At 42.8% G+C, this 20,447-nt stretch overlaps 1 protein-coding gene across 2 annotated transcripts in view; it reads left to right on the plus strand.

Annotated features, from left to right (window-relative positions):
* Positions 1-20,353, plus strand: part of TMIGD1 (transmembrane and immunoglobulin domain containing 1) — a 62,743-nt gene extending 42,390 nt beyond the window's left edge. For both annotated transcript variants that reach the window (XM_073565419.1, XM_073565420.1), the window contains exon 7: positions 13,678-20,353. In XM_073565419.1, coding sequence (XP_073421520.1) covers positions 13,678-13,710 — 33 coding nt within the window. In that variant the 3' untranslated portion in view covers positions 13,711-20,353. The remainder of the gene's footprint in view (positions 1-13,677) is intronic.
* Positions 20,354-20,447: the final 94 nt, after the last annotated feature.

The raw sequence follows: 20,447 nt of genomic DNA on the forward strand, positions 1-20,447 counted from the left end.
ATCATAATGAGGGGCGGGGCTTGGCGCGCACACACTGCTTCCCCAGTATGCAAATAGGGGCATTGTGACATCACAATGATGGGCGGGGCTTGACGCACACACACTTTTTCCCCCAGTATGTAGATAGGGGCAAAATTGTTTGGTGAATTGGAACGCGCGGGGTTAAAATTTCGCCTCACAACATAGCTTAGGACGCTCTCGGGGTCCAGACGTGTGACTGTGCCAAATTTTGTGGCTGTAGCTGCGACAGTGCGGATGCCTATCCCGGACATACAAACAAACATACACACACACATACACACATACATACACACATACACACTTTGAGCTTTAGTGACTCCCATATAATGATCCATATAGTATAATGGCCCATATGTTGCTCTATAAAGTATAATAGGCCCCATAGAATGCACCATAACGTATAATGGGCCCCATAAATTGCCCCATACAGTATATAATGGCCCAATATAATGCACAGTATAGTATTCCATACAGTTTTATAGGTACCATATAGTCCTCCATACAGAATGTAGGCACAATATAGTCCTCCGAACAGTATTATGGGCACAACATAGTCCTCCATACAGCATTATGGGCACCACATAGTCCTCTATATAGAATTATGGGCACCACATAGTCCTCCATATAGTATTATGGGCACCACATAGTCCTCTATACAGTATTATTGGCACCACATAGTCCTCCATAGAGTATTATGGGCACCATATAATGTTCCATACAGTATAATGGGCCCCACAGTGCGCCATACAGTACAATGAGCCCCATATATTGCTCCATACAATATTATGGGCTCCATATATTGCTCCATAAAGTATAATGGACCCCATACATTGCTCCATACCGTATACTGGGCCCTATGTATTACTCCATACAGTATAATGGCTCCATATATTGCTCCATACAGTATAATGGGCCCCATATATTGCTCCATTCTGTATAATGGGCCTCATTTCTCCATACAGTATAATGAGCTTCATATATTACTCAATACTGTATAGTGGGCCCCACATAGTGCTCCATACAGTATAATGGCCCCACACAGTGCTCCATACAACATAGTGGCACCATATATTGTTCAATACAGTATAATGGGCACCATACATTGCTCCATCCAGTATCATAGGACCCATATATTGCTCCATACAGTATAATGGGTGCCATATAATGCTTTATCCAGTATAATGGGCTCCATATATACATAGTATACTGGGCCCCATATATTGCCTCATACAGTTCTCCATTCAGTATAATGGGCTTCATATATTGCTCGATACAGTATCATGGCCCCATACACTATATAATGCCCCCATATAACGCTCCATACTGTATAATGGGCCATATATATTGATCCATACAGTACAACGTGCCCCATATATTGCCCCATACAGTATAATGGGCCCCATATATTGCTCTATACAGTAAAATGGGCCCCATATATTGCTCTTTTCAGTATATAATGGCCCCCATAAATTGCTCCATACACTATAAAATGCCCCATATAATGTTCCATACAGTATAACAGGCCCTATATATTGATCCATACAGTATAACATGGCACATATATTGCTTCTTACAGTATAATGGGCCCCATATAATGCTCCATACAGTATAATAGCTCCTATATAATGCCATATACAGTATAATGGGCCACATATATTGCTCCATACACTATATAATGCCCTCCTATAATGCTCCATACAGTATAATGGGTCCTATATATTGACCCATACAGTATAATGGACCCCATATATTGCCCAATACAGTATAAATGGCCCATATATTCCTTCATACCATATAATGGGCCACATATATTGCCCCATACAGTATAATGGGCCCATACAATATATGGCTTCATACAGTATTTAGTGACTCCCATATAATGATCCATATAGTATAATGGCCCATATGTTGCTCTATAAAGTATAATAGGCCCCACAGAATGCACCATAATGTATAATGGGCCCCATAGATTGCACCATACAGTATAATGGCCCCATATTCTCCATACAGTATAATGGGCTCCATATATTGCACCATACAGTATACAATGGCCTCATATATTGCTTCACACAGTATTTAATGACCCCCAAATAATGCTCCATACAGTATAAAGACCCCATTTGTTCTATACAGTATAAGAGGCCTCATAATGCACCATACAGTATAATGGACCCCATATCATCCTCCATACAGTAGAATGGGCGCCATATCTTGCTCCATACAGTATAATGGGCCCCATATAATGCTCAATACAGTATAATGGGCTTCATAGAATGCCTCATACAGTATATATTGGCCCCCATATAATTCTTCATATAGTATAATGGTTCCATATATTGCTCCATACATTATAATGGCCCCCATATATTGCTCCATACAGTATATAATGGCTCCCATATAAATCTCCATGCAGTGTAATGTGCTCTATATAGTATAATGGGCCCCATATATTGCTCCATATAGTATAATGGGCCCCATAGATTGCACCATACAGTATAATGGGCCCCATATTCTCCATACTGTATAATGGGCTCCATATATTGCTCCATACAGTATACAATGGCCCCATATATTGCTTCATACAGTATTTAATGACCCCCAAATAATGCTCCATACAGTATAATGACCCCATTTGTTCTATACAGTATAAGAGGCCTCATAATGCACCATACAGTATAATGGACCCCATATCATCCTCCATACAGTATAATGGGCTCCATACAGTATAATGGGCCCCAAATAATGCTCACTACAGTATAATTTGCTTCATAGAATGCCTCATACAGTATATATTGGCCCCCATATAATTCTCCATACAGTATAATGGTTCCATATATTGCTTCATACATTATAATGGCCCCATATATTGCTCCATACAGTATATAATGGCTCCCATATAAATCTCCATACAGTGTAATGTGCTCTATATAGTATAATGGGCCCCATATATTGCTCCATATAGTATAATGGGCCCCATATATTGCTCCATACAGTATATAATGGCTCCCAAATAAATCTCCATACAGTGTAATGTGCTCTATATAGTATAACTAGCTGAAGAGCCCGGCGTGTTATGAATGGGTCACCGAGGAGAAAAAATCAAAACAAGCTAAGTCACAGAAAACCAGAGAGGTTGGTAACTATGCAGATTGCAGATCCCTGATCCTACCACACAACTAGCAGCAGCCGTGGAGCGTACCTGCGATGTTACTAGACGCTTCGTCACAGCCGGAGGACTAAATAAGCCTGAACCATGAAAAGGGGAAAACTAACTGCCCCAGAGCAGACCCCAAAGGAATAGATAGCCCCCACACATGTATTGACGGTGAAACAAGATGAAGGCACAAACACAGGCAGGAAAATAGGCTGAGCAAACGATGGGGCCCAAACCAACTAGAAAGGAAAGGAAAGACACTGTATGCAACCTGCAAAGAACCCTACAAAAATAATGTCCAACACTTCTGATAGCAAAATTAACCCTGAAGTCACTAGACTTCTCCCTCTATATCAGCACTCTGAAATATTCTGAGACAGAGCAAAAAGAGACCAAACTAGAAAGGGACAAAAAGCAAATTGGCAAAATACTGATAAGAGTGGAAATTCAGCACAGCCCCCAGCCGGGGCTGGCTGACCACACAAAAAACTGAATAGACCAACAAAATCAAGTGTGAACATTAGCTGAAAAACTTAGCTTTAGATGACTGGAACACAGCTGAAAACCAAGAGCTGACAAGCCAGAAGGAATCACCAGCAACTGAATAGGGCATTGGCTGTCTTAAATCCAATCTGAGACTCCTGAGGTCCAATCGTCATCCTCATTCTCAGGTGGCAGATCTCCACTGATCAAATCAGCCTCACTACCTCCTGTTACCACCAGAGGGAGTCTGGAAGGAGAACTCACAACTGGTGAACCAGAGAATGAACTCACAACACCGGCGCTGCCCGGGCATAGTAACTAACTGTGGTTAGTTACAACAAATTATAATTATCCTCTATCCCATAGTCCCTTGCCCATATACCCATCATACATATCCACGATCCCATAGGCCTGTGCCCATATACCCATCATACATATCCTCCATCCCATAGTCCCATGCCCATATACCCATCATACATATTCGCCATCCCATAGTCGAGTGACCATATAACCATCATACATATTCGCCATCCCATAGTCGAGTGACCATATAACCATCACACATCCTTCATCTCATAGTCCAATGCCCATATACCCATCATGCATATCCTCCATCCCATAGTCCCGTGCCCATATACCCATCATGCATATCCTCCATCCCATAGTCAGGTGCCCATATACCCATCATACATATCCGCCATCCGATAGTCCACTGCCCATATACCCATCACACATCCTCGATCCCATAGTCCCGTGCCCATATACCCGTCATTCATATCCACCATCCCATAGGCCCGTGTCCATATACCCGTCATACATATCCTCCATCCCACAGTCCAGTGCCCATATACCCGTCATACATATCCTCCATCCCATAGTCTGTTGTAAAGGGCCCCTAGGGCTGCCACCTGAACTTTTAATGTACTGGTAGCTGAGCCTTGCTCTAATCCCATCTGCAGGAACTCTAAGATCTTTGATAGAGGTACCACCCCCCTGCGCTGGTATTTGATACTGAGAGGAACTTCCTCCAGATCCTCCCGTACAGTCTGAAGGTTACTGGTTTCCTACACCGTAGGACGGTGGACACTAAATTTTTGGAGAAGCCCCTGTTGGTCAACAGCGCCCTTTCAAATTCCAGGCCGTCATATGTAGGTTCTCCACCTGGGGGTGTAGTACTGGGCCCTGCGAGAGCAAGTTTGGAATATCCGGGAGGACCCAAGGGTCGGAGATGGACATTCTCCTTAACCACGAGAACCACGTCCTTCTCGGCCAGAAGGGGACTATTAATATTACCCTTGCCTTGTCCTCCCGAATCTTCCTCAGAACTGGCCATCTTGTGGTCACTTTTCAGTACTACACCCTCCTATCCGGCCTTTCCTAGCTGTCACCCTTCTATCCCGTCAATCTCCGTCTCTGGTGTACAAATCGTCCCCTCCTACTGCCAGTCACATCTTTTCGTCAAGTCACCTTCCCCACACTAGATTGGTTAGTGTTTCTATAGTCCTGTTCAGCTGATCCCTGCAGTGAGAAGGGGAGTTGCCTATCACTAGAAAGTCATATAGGTATGGAACTATAAGTACATCCTGCTCCCTTAAATGTGCCATGACTTCCGCTATGATTTTTGTGAAAACTCTCGGAGCGATGGCCAGCCCGAATGGGAGAGCCTTGAACTGGTAGTGCCTTATTTCTCCTTTTATAGTAACTGCTATCCCGAGATACTGGCGATAGTCCGTGTGTATGGGGACGTGATAGTACGCGTCTTTTAAGTTGAGTACTGTCATAAAGCAGGCTGGAAACAGCATTTTTACTGTGGATTTTATTGTTTCCATCTTGAATGGATGGATTATCAGACACTTGTTTAATCTTTTCAGGTTTATTATCGTCCTGAATGTACCGTCTGGCTTCCTCCTCAGGAAGATAGGGAAATAGAAGCCTTCTTCTTCCTGGCGGGGGACCTCTTGTAGCACTGATTTCTCCACCAGGGTCTGAATTTCTTGTTGGACTGCTTCTTGCTCTTCCGCTGACTGTCTTTGCGGGGTCACTACAAAAGAGGGTTTGGGTGAGGTGTGGAAGGTTAATTTGAGGCCTGTTTTTATCATGTTTAGGATCCAGGAACTGTTTGATATTTTTTCCCAGGCTGGGAAGAAGTGGCCTAATCTTCCTCCTACCTGGGAAACACCTTCATTGGGGTTGTTTCTTGTCCGCTAGTTTCCCGAACATGAACCCTTTCCCTTTTCCTCTCCTGTCCTCCCACTTATCCTGGGGGTTTCTAGGCAGTTTTCTCTGGATAAATTTCCTGCTCCGAAAACTTTTGAAGGGGAAATTGGACTGGTTGGGGAAGGATTTCTTTTTATCCCCTGCTTTGTCAAGGATGTCGTCCAACGTGGGGCCGAACAGGAATTCGCCTTCACAGGGAATAGAGCAGAGATTGGATTTTGTCTGCAGGTCCCCCGTCCAGCATTTGAGCCAGAGTGCTCTCCTTGCCGCATTTGAGAATGAAGCTGCCCTGGCTGCCAGTCGGATTGAATCCGCGTCTGCGTCTGCCAGAAAGGCTGCAGCTCCTCTCATCAATGGGACGGAGTCTAAAATTGCGCCTCTTGGGGTTTTGTTTTACAGATGGCTCTCCAATTGATCTAGCCACACCATCAAGGCTCTAGCCGTGCATGTGGCGGCTATGGTGGGTTTCAGTCCTCCTCCGACTGCCTTCCAGGAACCTTTTAGGAATGTTTCCGCTTTTTTGTCCATGGGGTCCTTTAATGTTCCCATGTCTTCAAACGATCGGGCGAATTTTTGATGCTTTCGCTATAGCTACATCCACTTTTGGTGCTTTCTCCCAATAAGAGCAGCTTGGTTCTTCAAAGGAATTTTTCCTTTTTGGAGTCAGGAGGCCCTTTTTTTCAGGCCTTTACCATTCATTCTGTTTTAGTGCTTGTATTTTCTCGTTCATAGGGAATGACCTTCTCTTCTTTTGTTCCAACCTGCTGAACATGGCGTCTTGGATAGTTCTTTTGGGCCTGGTGTCTACCAGCCCCATAGTTGTTCTAATTGCTTTTACTAAGTTATCTGTTTCTTCAGTGGGGAAACAGCTGCGACCCCCTTCTTCGGAGGACGAGGAGTCGGATACTGAACTTTCCGAGTTTGATGATGATGAAGGTTCGCTCTCCCTGTCGCTGAGGTCTGACTCTGGGTCTCTGGTCTTAGCTTTCCTATGCTTTTTGCTTCCTCTCTGAAGGGTTTTAACGGTGTTTTCTACCTGGTCTTTGATTAGGTCCCTCAGATCGGAGGCGAACCTTGGAGATTCTTTACAAATCGTGTGGTCAATGCACGCTTGGCAGAGCCTTTTCCCCCACCCTGTGGGAAGCTCTTGTTTACAGAGTGGGCAAATCTTATGGTTAACCTTCTGCGTGCACATATTTCCCTAAAAGAGAGGGACCCTAGTTACAGTCTGTACATTCACGTAGTCCACTTACCCACCAAGCCGAAGGATACCGGATCTGAAGGGACCACCGGGTCTGCCGAAGCCTTGTCTTTTGGGGCTCCTTGCTGCGACGGGACTCCGAGCGGCTGCTGCTGCTGTGTCGCTGCGGCTGGTCCTTGGGATCCTTCTTCCGGCATTGCTGCTACCGCGGTTGCCGCTGGCGCCCTGTATCTGAGGACATGTCCGGCTGCGGTTGTACCTCTGGAGACTCACTCATTCTTGCAGCGATTTTTTTTTTTTTTTTTTTTTAATATATATATATATTATACATATATACGCACATACATACACACACGGCATCCCCCTCCTCCCCCCGGTCCCTGCCGTATGGGGGAGCGCGCTATTTTTTCCCCTGCCTGGGTGTGCGCCGCCACTGCATCTTTCCCCGGCATTGCGGGGTTCCCAGAGACGCATTGCGCGCCCGGCGTCTGACGTCACTAGGCCCCATCCCCCACGCATGCACGTTGCGATCCTTCCCAGAGATGCATAGCGGTGGTGGTGACGTCCGCAGGCCCCCTGCACGCCGCCGCTCCCAGCGTTGCAGCGGCCCCACTCCACCAGAGCTGCTGACGCCGCTGCCCTGGAGTGCTTTTTCCCCCCTCCTGGGGACTCCTGGGTGAGGCGGTCTTCAGCAATACTTCTGCCGCCTCACCAACCTCCGCACACCCTGAAGGCCCGTTGACCTTCCAGCGGTGGGGCCTCGGGTCACCACCCCAGCCGGGACAGGGAACCCCCGCTGTCGCTCCTCTGAACTGGTCAGCCCCGGCATCCATCGGCGACTGGCGAGTCCATAGGTTCCCTGTGGGGACATGAAACCAACTAATGCGGGAGAGAGGTACCGCCATTTTGTCTGTAGATTTCCTGTCCCCGTGGGGTAGATCCCCTCTCTCCGTGGTGCCGTCATGGGGGAAAGAGAAATCTGCATAAAGGCTCATACTCACTTGCGATTCTCGTGCGAGTCTCTCGCATGAAAACCTGGCAGTCGCTGGCACTTGGACCGGAGCGTGCGGCTACATGTATTTCTATGCAGCCGCATGCTCCGGTCCTAGTGCCGGCGGCTGTGCCAGGTTTTCATGCGAGAGACTCGCACGAGAATCGTGCGAGTCTCTCGCAAGTGAGTATAAGCCCTAAAAATTATGATATGGTCAAAATACTCACTGCCTAATAATATATAAGGACCATGATTTACATACATCCATATATCTTTACGTACATGCGGTATCACTCAGAGAAACAAAAAATTCTTGCCCTGTCCCAACTATACCACGTTATAGGAATATTTGTATAGATGTCTTCAAAGGAGACATCCTATAGTGACACATGGAGTGCTCAGGGCACTTGGCGTGCCACCATTCAGGCTCCATACACATGATCCAGTATGAGTTTGCTTATGGTTGTATTTGATTTGTTTCAACAAGTCTTGTTAAGCTGGAACTAATAGTTTTCATGTGATAAAAAGATCTAGCCAAAGGTATGTGCTCTAATGGATTAACGTCAGATCTAATGATAACAGCTGTCCAGTGTCCATGTGGAGATTGGTTGCCCTTGTTAAGGTTCATAGTCACGATGTGAACTCATTTCCTTGGCTCAGGATGCTTGTACTTCTCAGTTTGACTTGCTGCGTCTTGCAGGGAATGTTCTGTGGCTTCTCTCCTACTCAGTGCAAACTGAATTATGACTCATGACAATTAATTATATAAGTGGAAGGTTGAAAATAGGGTCACGATCCTCACAGCTGCATGTACTAGTACTATCGCACCCACCGGCCCCAATAGGATCATGATCCTCACAGCTGCATGTACTAGTACTATGGCACTCACCAGCCCCAATACGGTCACGATCCTCACAGCTGCATGTACTAGTACTATGGCACTCACCAGCCCCAATAGGGTCATGATCCTCACAGCTGCTCGTGCTAGTTCCATGGAACCCACCAGCCCCAATAGGGTCACGATCCTCACAGCTGCTCGTGCTAGTTCCATGGCACCCACCGGCCCCCATCACGTCACTATCCTCACAGCTGCTCGTGCTAGTTCCATGGCACCCACTGGCCCCCATCACATCACGATCCTCACAGCTGCTCGTGCTAGTTCCATGGCACCCATCGGCCCCAATCACGTCACTATCCTCACAACTGCTCGTGCTAGTTCCATGTCACCCACCGGCCCCAATAGGGTCATGATCCTCACAGCTGCTCGTACTAGTTCCATGGCACCCACCGGCCCCAATAGGGTCATGATCCTCACAGCTGCTCGTACTAGTTCCATGGCACCCACCGGCCCCAATAGGGTCACGATCCTCACAGCTGCTCGTACTAGTTCCATGGCACCCACCGGCCCCAATAGGGTCACGATCCTCACAGCTGCTCGTACTAGTTCCATGGCACCCACCGTCCCCAATGCTGCATGAATCCTCTCACATAGAGCCAATTGGCACCTGCAATTATGTTTTTTTTCCCATGCCAGAAAGGTTTTAATTGCCACAAATTTTAATGAATACCTTATACCTGAAACTTCACCCTTCTGTTTGGTCTTGCAATGTACATATTAAAAAGGGTAGGTGTAACTACAATAAAAGTCAATGTACAGCGAGGTTATTTCATCCTTATTATGGAACATTTTTACATTACATTCACGATATTTCTTACAACAGGTTATATGTAGATACAACTGGTAGAACTGTACAGGAATGAGCCTTTCTATGCAGCTTTGGACCATATTCACATGTAGCGTAAATACTATTTTTTTCTGATGCAGAAAATCTTTTGCTTATAACAGTTTAAGCAATGTCCATATGATTTAATGAACCCCTTTTGTGGGGATTTTTTTTTTTTAGAGCATTTTTCAATTTTTTTTTAATCTATTGAATTCTATAGGGAGACTGAAAAGCATCATGTAAAATCATTATACAACGTGTGCATAATTAGTAGGCAAGTTGTATTTGAGAGGATTCTTTTTATTATTGAACAACAACTAAGTTCTCAATCAACCCAAAAGACTCAGACATCAAAGATTAATATTTTTGGAAGTTGGAGTGGGATTTTTTTTTAGATATGGCTATCTTAGGAAGATATCTGTTTTTTCAGGTAACTATTACTGTGCAGAATTATTAGGCAACTTAATAAAAACCAAATCTATACCCATCTCACTTGTTTATTTTCACCAGGTAAACCAATAGAGCAACACAAAATTTAGAAATAAACATTTCTGACATTCAAAACAAAACAACAACAAAAATCAGTGACCAATATAGCCACCTTTCTATACGATGACGCTCAACAGCCTTCCATCCATAGATTCTGTCAGTTGCTTGATCTGTTTACGATGAACATTGCGTGCCGCAGCCACCACAGCCTCCCAGACACTGTTCGGAGAGGTGTACTGTTTTCCCTTCCTGTAGATCTCACATTTTATGAGGGACCACAGGTTCTCTATGGGGTACAGATCAGGTGAACAAGGGGGCCATGTCATTATTTTTTCTTCTTTTAGACCTTTACTGGCCAGCCACGCTGTGGAGTATTTGGATGCATGTGATGAGCATTGTCCTGCATGAAAATCATGTTTTTCTTGAACGATACAGACTTCTTCCTGTACCACTGCTTGAAGGTGGTGTATTCCAGAAACTGCCAGTAGGTCTGGGAGTTGAGCTTCACTCCATCCTCAACCCAAAAAGGTCCCACAAGTTCATCTTTGATGATACCAGCCCATACCAGTACCCCACCTCCACCTTGCTGGCGTTTGAGTCGGAGTGAAGCTCTCTGCCCTTTACTGATCCAGCCTTGGGCCCATCCATCTGTCCCATCAAGAGTCGCTCTCATTTCATCAGTCCATAAAAGCTTAGAAAAATCAGTCTTAAGATATTTCTTGGCCCAGTCTTGATGTTTTATCTTATGTTTCTTGTTGAAAGGTGGTTGTTTTTCAGCCTTCCTTAGCTTGGCCATGTCCCTGAGTATGGCACACCTTGTGCTCTTTGATACTCCAGTAATGTTGCAGCTCTGAAATATGACAAAACTGGTGGCAAATGGCATCTTGGCAGCTTCACGCTTGATTTTCCTCAATTCATGGGCAGTTATTTTGCACCTTTTTTTAACAACAGGCTTCTTGCAACCCTGTTGGCTATTTGACATGAAACGCTTGATTGTTCGGTAATCACGCTTCAAAAGTTTGGCAATTTCAAGACTGCTGCATCCTTCTGCAAGACATCTCACAATTTTTGACTTTTCAGAGTCCGTCAAATCTTTCTTCTGGCCCATTTTGCCAAAGGAAAAGAAGTTGCCTAATAATTAAGCCCACCTTATATAGGGTGATGATGTCATTAGACCACACCCCTCCTCATTACAGAGATGCAAATTACCCGATTTACATAATTGGCAGTTGGCTTTCATGCCTATATAGCTTGGAGTAGGACAACATGTATCAAAAGGATGATGTGATCAAATACTCATTTGCCTAATAATTCTGCACCCAGTGTAGTTTTTAAGCCCAGAATAGCAGAATTTCAACATTTAAAAAAAATGCTGCTTGAAATGTATAAATAAAGCAGATTGCTTCTGTGTATGTTGGATTCAACTCCTGCGGAAAACATGCACAAAAGTTCAGCATGGATAAATGTGTTTTCTGGAAGTGGAAATATGGTCTAAAAGTGCATGAATCTGGGGGGTGTCTTATGGTTATTGTACACAGTTTCTGAAGTCTCCAAAACAGGTCATAAAGATGACACACAGAGGCCCCCATAGCCAGTAGGGTCAACCCATCAAAAGGAGAGTGGAGAAATCTACATGAAAAAATAGGAACAAGTTAAAGGGATTATCCAGCCTATTAAAATTAATGACATACCCTCAGGGCTCATGCATTTTCAGTCCGAGTGTTTTCCATTAAAAAATTTTATTCAATGAGGCAGTGCAAATTAATTTTTTCACTGACCAAATGTCTGCAAAAAAAATTTACAGCATGAAAATCCTGAGACTCACCCATTCAAGTCTATGGGTGCAAGAAATAAAATAATCAGATTTCATACAGAGCAGATTTTTACAGACACATTACAATTGTAACAGGAGACTGTAATGATTAATTGCTGCTCCTGTAAAAAATTGGATTGTACACAGACTGCACATTGATGTGAGAAAAGCAAAAGTCTCACTTTTGTGGATGAAACTCTGGACAGTTTTTCATACTGTCAATGTGAACCCATCTTCAGGATAGGCCTGATGGAAGTTCCCGGTGATATTTCCATTTCCCCCTGTTGAGGCTTGGAGCTGTAGCAGTCGGCTATCTTCCTCTTTGGTATTCCTGGAGGACTTCTGTGTTATATCTCTGAGCCTACTCAAGATAAGTGTTCCCCGTGTTTGTCTATCCCAGCTGTCTTTAGTGGTAGTGGGGATTGACTAGTGCTTATTTGGTCCTTTCCCTAAGCAGGGCTTATTGCCAGGGTCAGGCAGGGATTTGGTTCCTGCTCGGCGATAGATGCAGAACCTATATAGGGATGGTTAGGGCAGAGAGGATGACTTTAGATCTGCCTAGGGGGTCTCCACTCCCCTTCTCTATTGTTGTGCTCCATTCCCCTCATCCATTCGTGTTACACTTAGTCTTTCCTACACTGTGCATGACAGTGCTAAGTTCAACCTAAGCGAAATATAACAGAAAGGGGTAAGGCTAGTTTCACACTAGCGTTTTGAGACGCAGCGCACGCTTGGCGTGAAGCTCCACCCCCTGCGGCGCATCCTCTGGTCAGCTCTGCCTATGTCCGCATGCGACCTCCGTACCCTATCTTTAGCATTGGGTACGCAGGCCGTGCGCAGGTATGCTTTTGCCGGCGTGCTGGCCACACCAAAATGCAACGCGATGCGTTTGGCGGAGGTTGGCGCACCGTCAAAAGGACGCATGCGCCGGCAAAAGCATACCTGCGCACGGCCTGCGTACCCAATGCTAAAGATAGGGTACGCATGTCGCATGCAGCGTCATGCGCCCATAGGCGGAGCTGACCGGAGGATGCGTGGCAGGGGGTGGAGCTTCATGCCGAGCATGCGCTGCGCCTCAAAATGCTCGTGTGAAACTAGCCTAAGTGATAGGAGGGTAGGGAATATAGCCGCTCAACTTAGACTCTGAAATCCACCCTACAAACCATATTTATTAACAATCCCTCTGAACCCAGTATGTATCCTAAAGGTTCCAGATGCCTCAAAAGGAGTTTTATCTAATAAATCTGTAAGATATACAAGACATATGAAGCAAGGAATAACCGAAATGCAACGCTTTTATGGTGGGTGGGCCAATCTCCATTTGGATGCTATTAAACATCTTGTAGTAGGAGATATTAGGACTTACGGTTTGTTACATTCACCTAAATGGAAAAAGACAAATACCATACATTGCCGGTAAGAAAAGTACATCTATTTATGTAAAAACTATACTTTTACGACCATATTAAAAATTCTTATTATATGGCGTTTAGAACCATTTTTATATAAGATATTGGAAACCTGAAAATATTGAAGCAAATTTCACATATTCCACAATTGGTAACCGCTTGTTTCTTTTTGCAGTGCAAGAAGCGTCATCATGAGACCGCGATGTAGACCAACCTCTGATGTTGCACTGATGCATTACAACATTCTGCTTTCGACTGCTGGATTTATAAAAAGAGAAGCCAACGATTTCCATAAGGATTCCATGTCTATATTCATTAATGCAACTCCTTTTGTAAGAAACTTTATTCCAGTTGCATCTGTTCTGAGCTTACCCTTTAAACTAGACCAGATGAAAGACGCGCTCACCATCCCGCTGATTTACAGGAATTGGTTTACAATGCACCCTTAGATGGGGGGCTGAGCTAGGATGGGCAGTGAACTTCTCAGCAAGTACATTGCCATTAAACTCATTCGCAGCATGACTTATGAACATTACAAAACCATGTATTCTCTCCGGGTGTAATTCATTATTATTGATGTCATATTGTGAATTGCGGTAATTACGCCAGATACTTTCCATAAAATACCGCTCTATTGCCTTCCCAGTATCGGGTTTAAGGTTGACCTATTTACCTGTTTGGCAGAGATAGATTTATGGGAAATTTTTTTTACAGCAACTTCTTGATACACCTCCAAATTATTATAAATCCAAACTTACCATTACAAAACAATGGCTTTGATGAAATATTAGTAATAATAACACCCACTGTAGTGGATAATATTGTGATGCAAGAAGTAAATTTACCTGGAACGTAAATCCTGTAGCAGATGAGACACAGATTCAAAATCCACACAACACATGCAACAAACGTAGAACCAATCAGAGTCTTGGATTATAACCAATATCTTTGAAGTTTATACAGAACTTTTGGTTCAGAACTAAATGACCCTTTAGCTTGTAACTTGGCTATCTCAAGCTTTCTCTGCTAATGCATAGGAAGTACAAATGAGAGAACGTGCTGGAATAAGGTGTTATCTGCGCATGCTCGTGTGCTAATCGAGTGTCTTGGGCGTGCTCGAAAAATACGTTCAAGTCCCTGTGGCTGTTCGACAGACACAAACATGCAGGGATCACCGGTTTGTTAGGCAATCTATGCATTTTTTGCAGCTGTCTAACAGCCGTGGGTACTCAAATGCATTTTTCGAGCACGTCCAAGAGAGAGCATGCTCAGATAACACCTTATATGAGCACGTTCACTCATCACCTATAGGAATCAATATGTCTACCGCGCACACGTGTATTATTTTCTTAATGATAGCTATAGAAGTGCTGTAATCATTGGCCAAGAGACCTGGAGATTTCCATGTCATCATCCATAAGGGCAAATTGATCATTTTTAAAATTGCCAAATCTGGGGTAAAATCTGTATTCAGTGAAGACATATTGTTACATTACTGAGAAAGGATCTTATCAATAGCAGCTGCCATATTTTATGTAGTCGGTAGAGGAGTGGATAGAGACACAGCACCTCCTCCTACCCTTCTACATAGAATCTTACTAGTAGGAGCTCTCATCTCCTATCTCAGTAATGGGAAAGTCTCTCTTCACTAAATACAGATATTACCCTAGAATTGAGAATTTTGAAACAATGACTATTCAATCCTGTCCGAGAAAGTAGATTTCTCCGATATTAGTTTCTTATTTTAACGTGTGTTATTGATTTATTGAATACAAATTAAAATGGTTACTCTTCAAGTGCTCTTTCTAGCAATTAGAGACCTCTCACTCAGCCAGATAAAACCTCCTGCTTTGCACTGATGAGGGGCACACACTCTGAGGCTGAGAAAGAGAAACAGACCGAAACTGCCTAAAGGAACTGTGCCATAAACTTAAAGCATGAGTGAGAGTCAAAAGAAGAGTGTGTAAAATAGGAACTAGTATCCCTATAAGATAATATGTAAACCTGAATAATGTAAATTAATTATTTTTACTATGGACAAAGTGAACAGACATGTATAACAGATTGTAAAATAACAAACAACTTAATCTCCATAAAATATTGTATATGGCGAGCCAACCCTAATTCCTAACTGACCAATACTAAACATCCTCCTTCTATGACAGAATCACTGACTGGGTGAATCGGGGAAATGCTGTAGATATAGTATATCTTGACTTCAGCAAAGCATTTGACAAAGTATCTCACACAATCCTTATTGAAAAAAATGACTAAGTATAGAATGCACAAGGTAACTGTTAGGTGGATTCATGACTGACTTAGTGATCGGGCCCAAAGAGTGGTCATAAATGGCTTCACATCCAGTTGGAAGAATGTCTCAAGTGGCGTACCACAGGGCTCTGTCCTGGGCCCTGTATTGTTCAACATCTTTATCAACGATTTAGATGAAGGAATTGAGGGTAAACTGATTAAATTTGCTGATGACACAAAGCTAGGAGGGATAGCTAATACTAGAGGAGAGAGAAGATTCAAAAAGATAAAATAAACTGGAGCAATGGGCAGCAACTAACAGAATGTTTTTTAACAGGAAAAAACTGCAAAGTACTACATCTGGGCAATAAAAATGAAAAAGCATATACAGAATGGGAGGAATAGGACTAAGCAACAGCACATGTGAAAAATATTTGGGTATACTAATAGATCACAGACTGAACATGAGTCAACAGTGTGATGCAGCAGAAAAAAAGGCAAATACATGAAGTCATTATCCCCCTCTACTCCTCTTTGGTCAGACCTCATCTGGAACACTGTGTCCAGTTTTGGGTAGCACATTTAAAAAAAGACATCAAAGTGGAACAAGTTCAGAGAAGAGCGACCAGAATGGTGACTGGTCTGCAAACCCTGTCTTATGAGGAACGGTTACAGGATTTGAGAATGTTTAGCTTGCAAAAAAGAAGGCTGAGAGGAGACTTAATAGCTGTCTACAAATATCTCAAGGCCTGTCACATTGTAGAAGGATCATCACGGAAAGACTAGAAGCAATGGGATGAAACTGAATGGGAGGAGACACAGATTAGAAATTAGAAAAAGCTTGACAGTTAAGGTGATCAGTGAGTGTAACAGGCTGCCACGAAAGGTGGCGAGTTCTCACCCCTCAATGGAAGTCTTCTGAGACTGGACAGACATCTGTCTGAGATGATTTAGTGAATCCTGCTTTGAGAAGGGGGTTGGACCAGATGACTCAGGAGGTTCCTTCCAACCCTACCATTCTATGATTCTAAGCTAACAATGTCACAACACATGGGTAACCAAAAATGCAAGATAAAAAAAGCAATATGATGGCTGTCGTGAACCAATAAATCACATAGGTAAGAAATAATCACATATAGAGATAATACAAATTACTGATCCAAGAAGGCACAAGACCTAATGGTGCTACCTAGAGAAAATAAAAGGTGGATAGGCCATATCAAGGAAGAGGAAATCCGGCAACATGTCCATGTGTGAATTCACAATAAAACCAACATTTATTAGATGAATTTTAAAAAATGAAGCAAAAACATGTTTAAATAAACTCCTAGGAAGCGGGCATACACATTGCTAACAAGAAGTTGTTATTCATACCTTGGATTAGGGTATGAGCCCCAAACGTTACGCCAACAAATATGGTTTTATCAGGGGTGTTCCTCACTCTTCTTTTGTCTCTCGTGCACACATCCTGAAACATGTCTGCAAATGGAGTGTCTGGTATGGCTTCTTATCCCAACTCCTATAGCAAGGCTTGTTAAAGGGTCGATATAGACTTACATCTATCTAATAGGTGGTGCTTGAGTTCAAGTCCTCTTTCTTTCTAAAGAGTCCTCACTTTTGGACTCTCATTATAGCACAAGTAGTTTTTAAAGCTAGGGATATACTTTATGAATTCTCCATCACCTAAGGCTATCCACGTTGCGGATTTTGATGCGGATCCGCAGCGTTTTTTTCCGCTCGGATTTGCATAAAATCCGCAGTGTAGTGCACAGGCAATGTCAATCTATGGTAAATGAAGAATTGTTGTGCACATGATGCGGAAAAATCCATGCAGATTTGCAGCGTTTTTTCCCGCAACATGTCAAAAACGTATTGGAATCCGCAGGGAACCAGTATCAATGCTGCATGAAATCCGCAAGTGTTTTCCCCCGCGGTTTCTGCCAAGAGATGAGGATTTTGTGCAGAAAATTCCGCAGGCTAATCTGCAACGTGTGCACATACCCCAACACTAGTTAGATTACAGGCAACATGTGGCAGCTGTGTGCTCAGGACAGGTTCTTCATCCCACAAATGATGTTATCTAATATAAGAACCAAATTTTCAATATTTAGGCAAAAAGTTTTGGAACATAGAGTTTTGTCTTGATTCAAAGACTGATCAATCAAGATTTATACATACACTTGCTTTTCTGGATGTAGATCGAATAGCCAAGAGTTTACTGTCAGGGTAGAATTAGATTATAAACTAATTTTATGTATGGAAAACAAACATTAGAAGAGTGAACATTAAGAGCTTTAGGCTCAGATTCATCATTTGCATTTTTTAAGTCACTTTTTTTGTCTTGCGGATTTCATTGACAAATTCTTTTAAATTATGCATGTGTCTGGAATTTTGCACAAAATCCAAAATGTTTCTTTTTGTTTTTGACCCACTTAAGAACTTAGTTTTTAAGCACAAAGACTTGAATGTTTTGCAAAAATTGTCACTTGGGAGAAGAGCGGGGTAATGGAGTACATTTGTACCAAATTTTGTGACTTTTTAAAAAGTTACAATTGTGGAATCAAACATCCGGAAAAGTCACATTGGAATAGGAAAATAATAAAAAAAAACTAAATAGAGAATAGCTGTAAAAAGGCACAAATCCCTTGATGAATTTGTTGAAAATCAAAAAGTCGCCAATTGAAAGGCATTCACACCAAAAAAAAAAAAAAATGGTGAAAATGCAATAATAAATTTGGCCCCTAGTTTCTTCCTTTGGCATTTCCCTTTCTCTGTTCCTATATTCTCCATCGCCACAAGAACTTCAGAATGGGATTATAAAATGACAGATTAGCTAGAATCTTTGCCTAAAGGGTCACTTTGAACATGCTAAAAAGACATTTTTGACACATTTTATCCAGCAATTATATTTAAATTTTGTCTTAATTAATGTAAAAATAAATTCAGCACAACAGACTTGAGAAAATAAATAAATGAAGTATATTCTCTACAGCCTGCAGTAAACATTGTTATATTTTCATTATAAGAGAATAGTCACGCAGAGGGTTTTTTTGTGGGTTTTAAAGCAGATTCATTACAAAATTCACATCTGAGAGTATTCAAAGGTACTGTGTTTTTTTTTATATTTCATGCAAGGTGTTCACCTTTTCCCAGCAGATGGCAGTCAACATTACATTCAGACAGGGGAGAGGTGCACAGCGCCATGCTCTTCTCGCCACTGCTGACTGACCTGTCCGGCTGTAACAACTCGTTTTGAGGAAAAAATCCAGCAAAGGCAGCGAGTGTGTGTGTGTGTGTGTGTGTGTGTGTGTGTGTGTGTGTGTATGAGTGAATAAACAGATTAGTCATTACATTAAAACCATATCTACCAACTTTGAAAGATAAAGGAATTATGATGTCCCACCTGATAAAATTCACGCAGAAGCTATGGGACCCACTTCAGTTTGCCTATAAGGAGAATCGTTCGACAAACGACACTGTCAATCTGGCACTGCAGTACATTTTGGATCATACAGATGAACTGCACTCATATGTCCGGATTCTTTTCATGGACCTTTAGCTCAGCGTTCAATACCATTGATCCGCATTTACTTCATAAGAAAATGGTAGCTCTTGGAGTCCCTCTCAACTTATGCTTGTGGATTTATAACTTCCTGACAGCCAGGATACAGAGTGTAAAAGTTGGACCATTCACTTCGGACACCTTGGTCACAAGCATCGGGGCACCTCAGGGGTGTGTTTTGTCCCCGTTACTGTTTTCTCTCTATATGAATGATTGCATCTCTTCAGCAGACTCAGTAAAAATCTTGAAATTTGCCGATGATATGACACTGATTGGTCTCATCAGGGGAAATGCTGAAGACTTGTATCAGAGTGAGGTGAAAAGAATATGTGACTGGTGTAAAGCCAATAATCTTGTACTCAACACTAAAAAAACTGCTGAGATGGTTGTGGATTTTAGGAAAGATCAACATGAGATACTTCCAATCTACATCCATGACGAAGTGGTTCTTAGGGTCACAGAGACCAAATTCCTTGGTGTTATCATCTCTCATGATCTTAAATGGGGGAAAAACGTGGATGCTGTTATAAGAAAAGCACAACAGAGGATGTTCTTCCTGCGTCAGCTGAAAAGATATGGTTTGTCTAAGAATCTGCTAATCTTATTCTTTAATGCTGTCATCAGATCTGTGATTTGTTCCTCTCTGATAGTCTGGTATGGGGGAGCCACTGCGCATGACAAACTCCGCTTACAAAGGACTTTCAGAACAGCAGAGAGAATTATAGGTTCCTCCCTGCCTAACATGCAGGATCTTTATAAGAGTATCCGATCCCTCTCACCCGGGACACTCCTCATTCCAACTACTCCCTTCAGGACGTCGCTTCAGAGTCCCCAAATGCAGCACCAACCGCCATATGAACAGCTTCTATCCACTCTCTGTTCAACAATTAAATCGTCATGTGTAGACTATATACTGTATCTGTCTTGTTAGATGTTACTTGTTGTATCTGTTATATATTATGTTGCCTCTTTACCACAAAGAATTCCTTGTATATATGTAATATGTACTTGGCGATAATAAATTTGATTGATTGATTAAGAGGTATACATATTGTGGCATGCATAGCACACCATGGAAATTGCTGTTTTATGGCAAGCAGATAACTCAAGGTTGCCCAGTCCTTTATATGCGC

The sequence above is a fragment of the Dendrobates tinctorius genome, unplaced genomic scaffold (assembly GCF_039654945.1).
Source record: "Dendrobates tinctorius isolate UK_male_01 unplaced genomic scaffold, ASM3965494v1 ptg000016l, whole genome shotgun sequence".
Taxonomy (NCBI): Eukaryota; Metazoa; Chordata; class Amphibia; order Anura; family Dendrobatidae; genus Dendrobates; species Dendrobates tinctorius.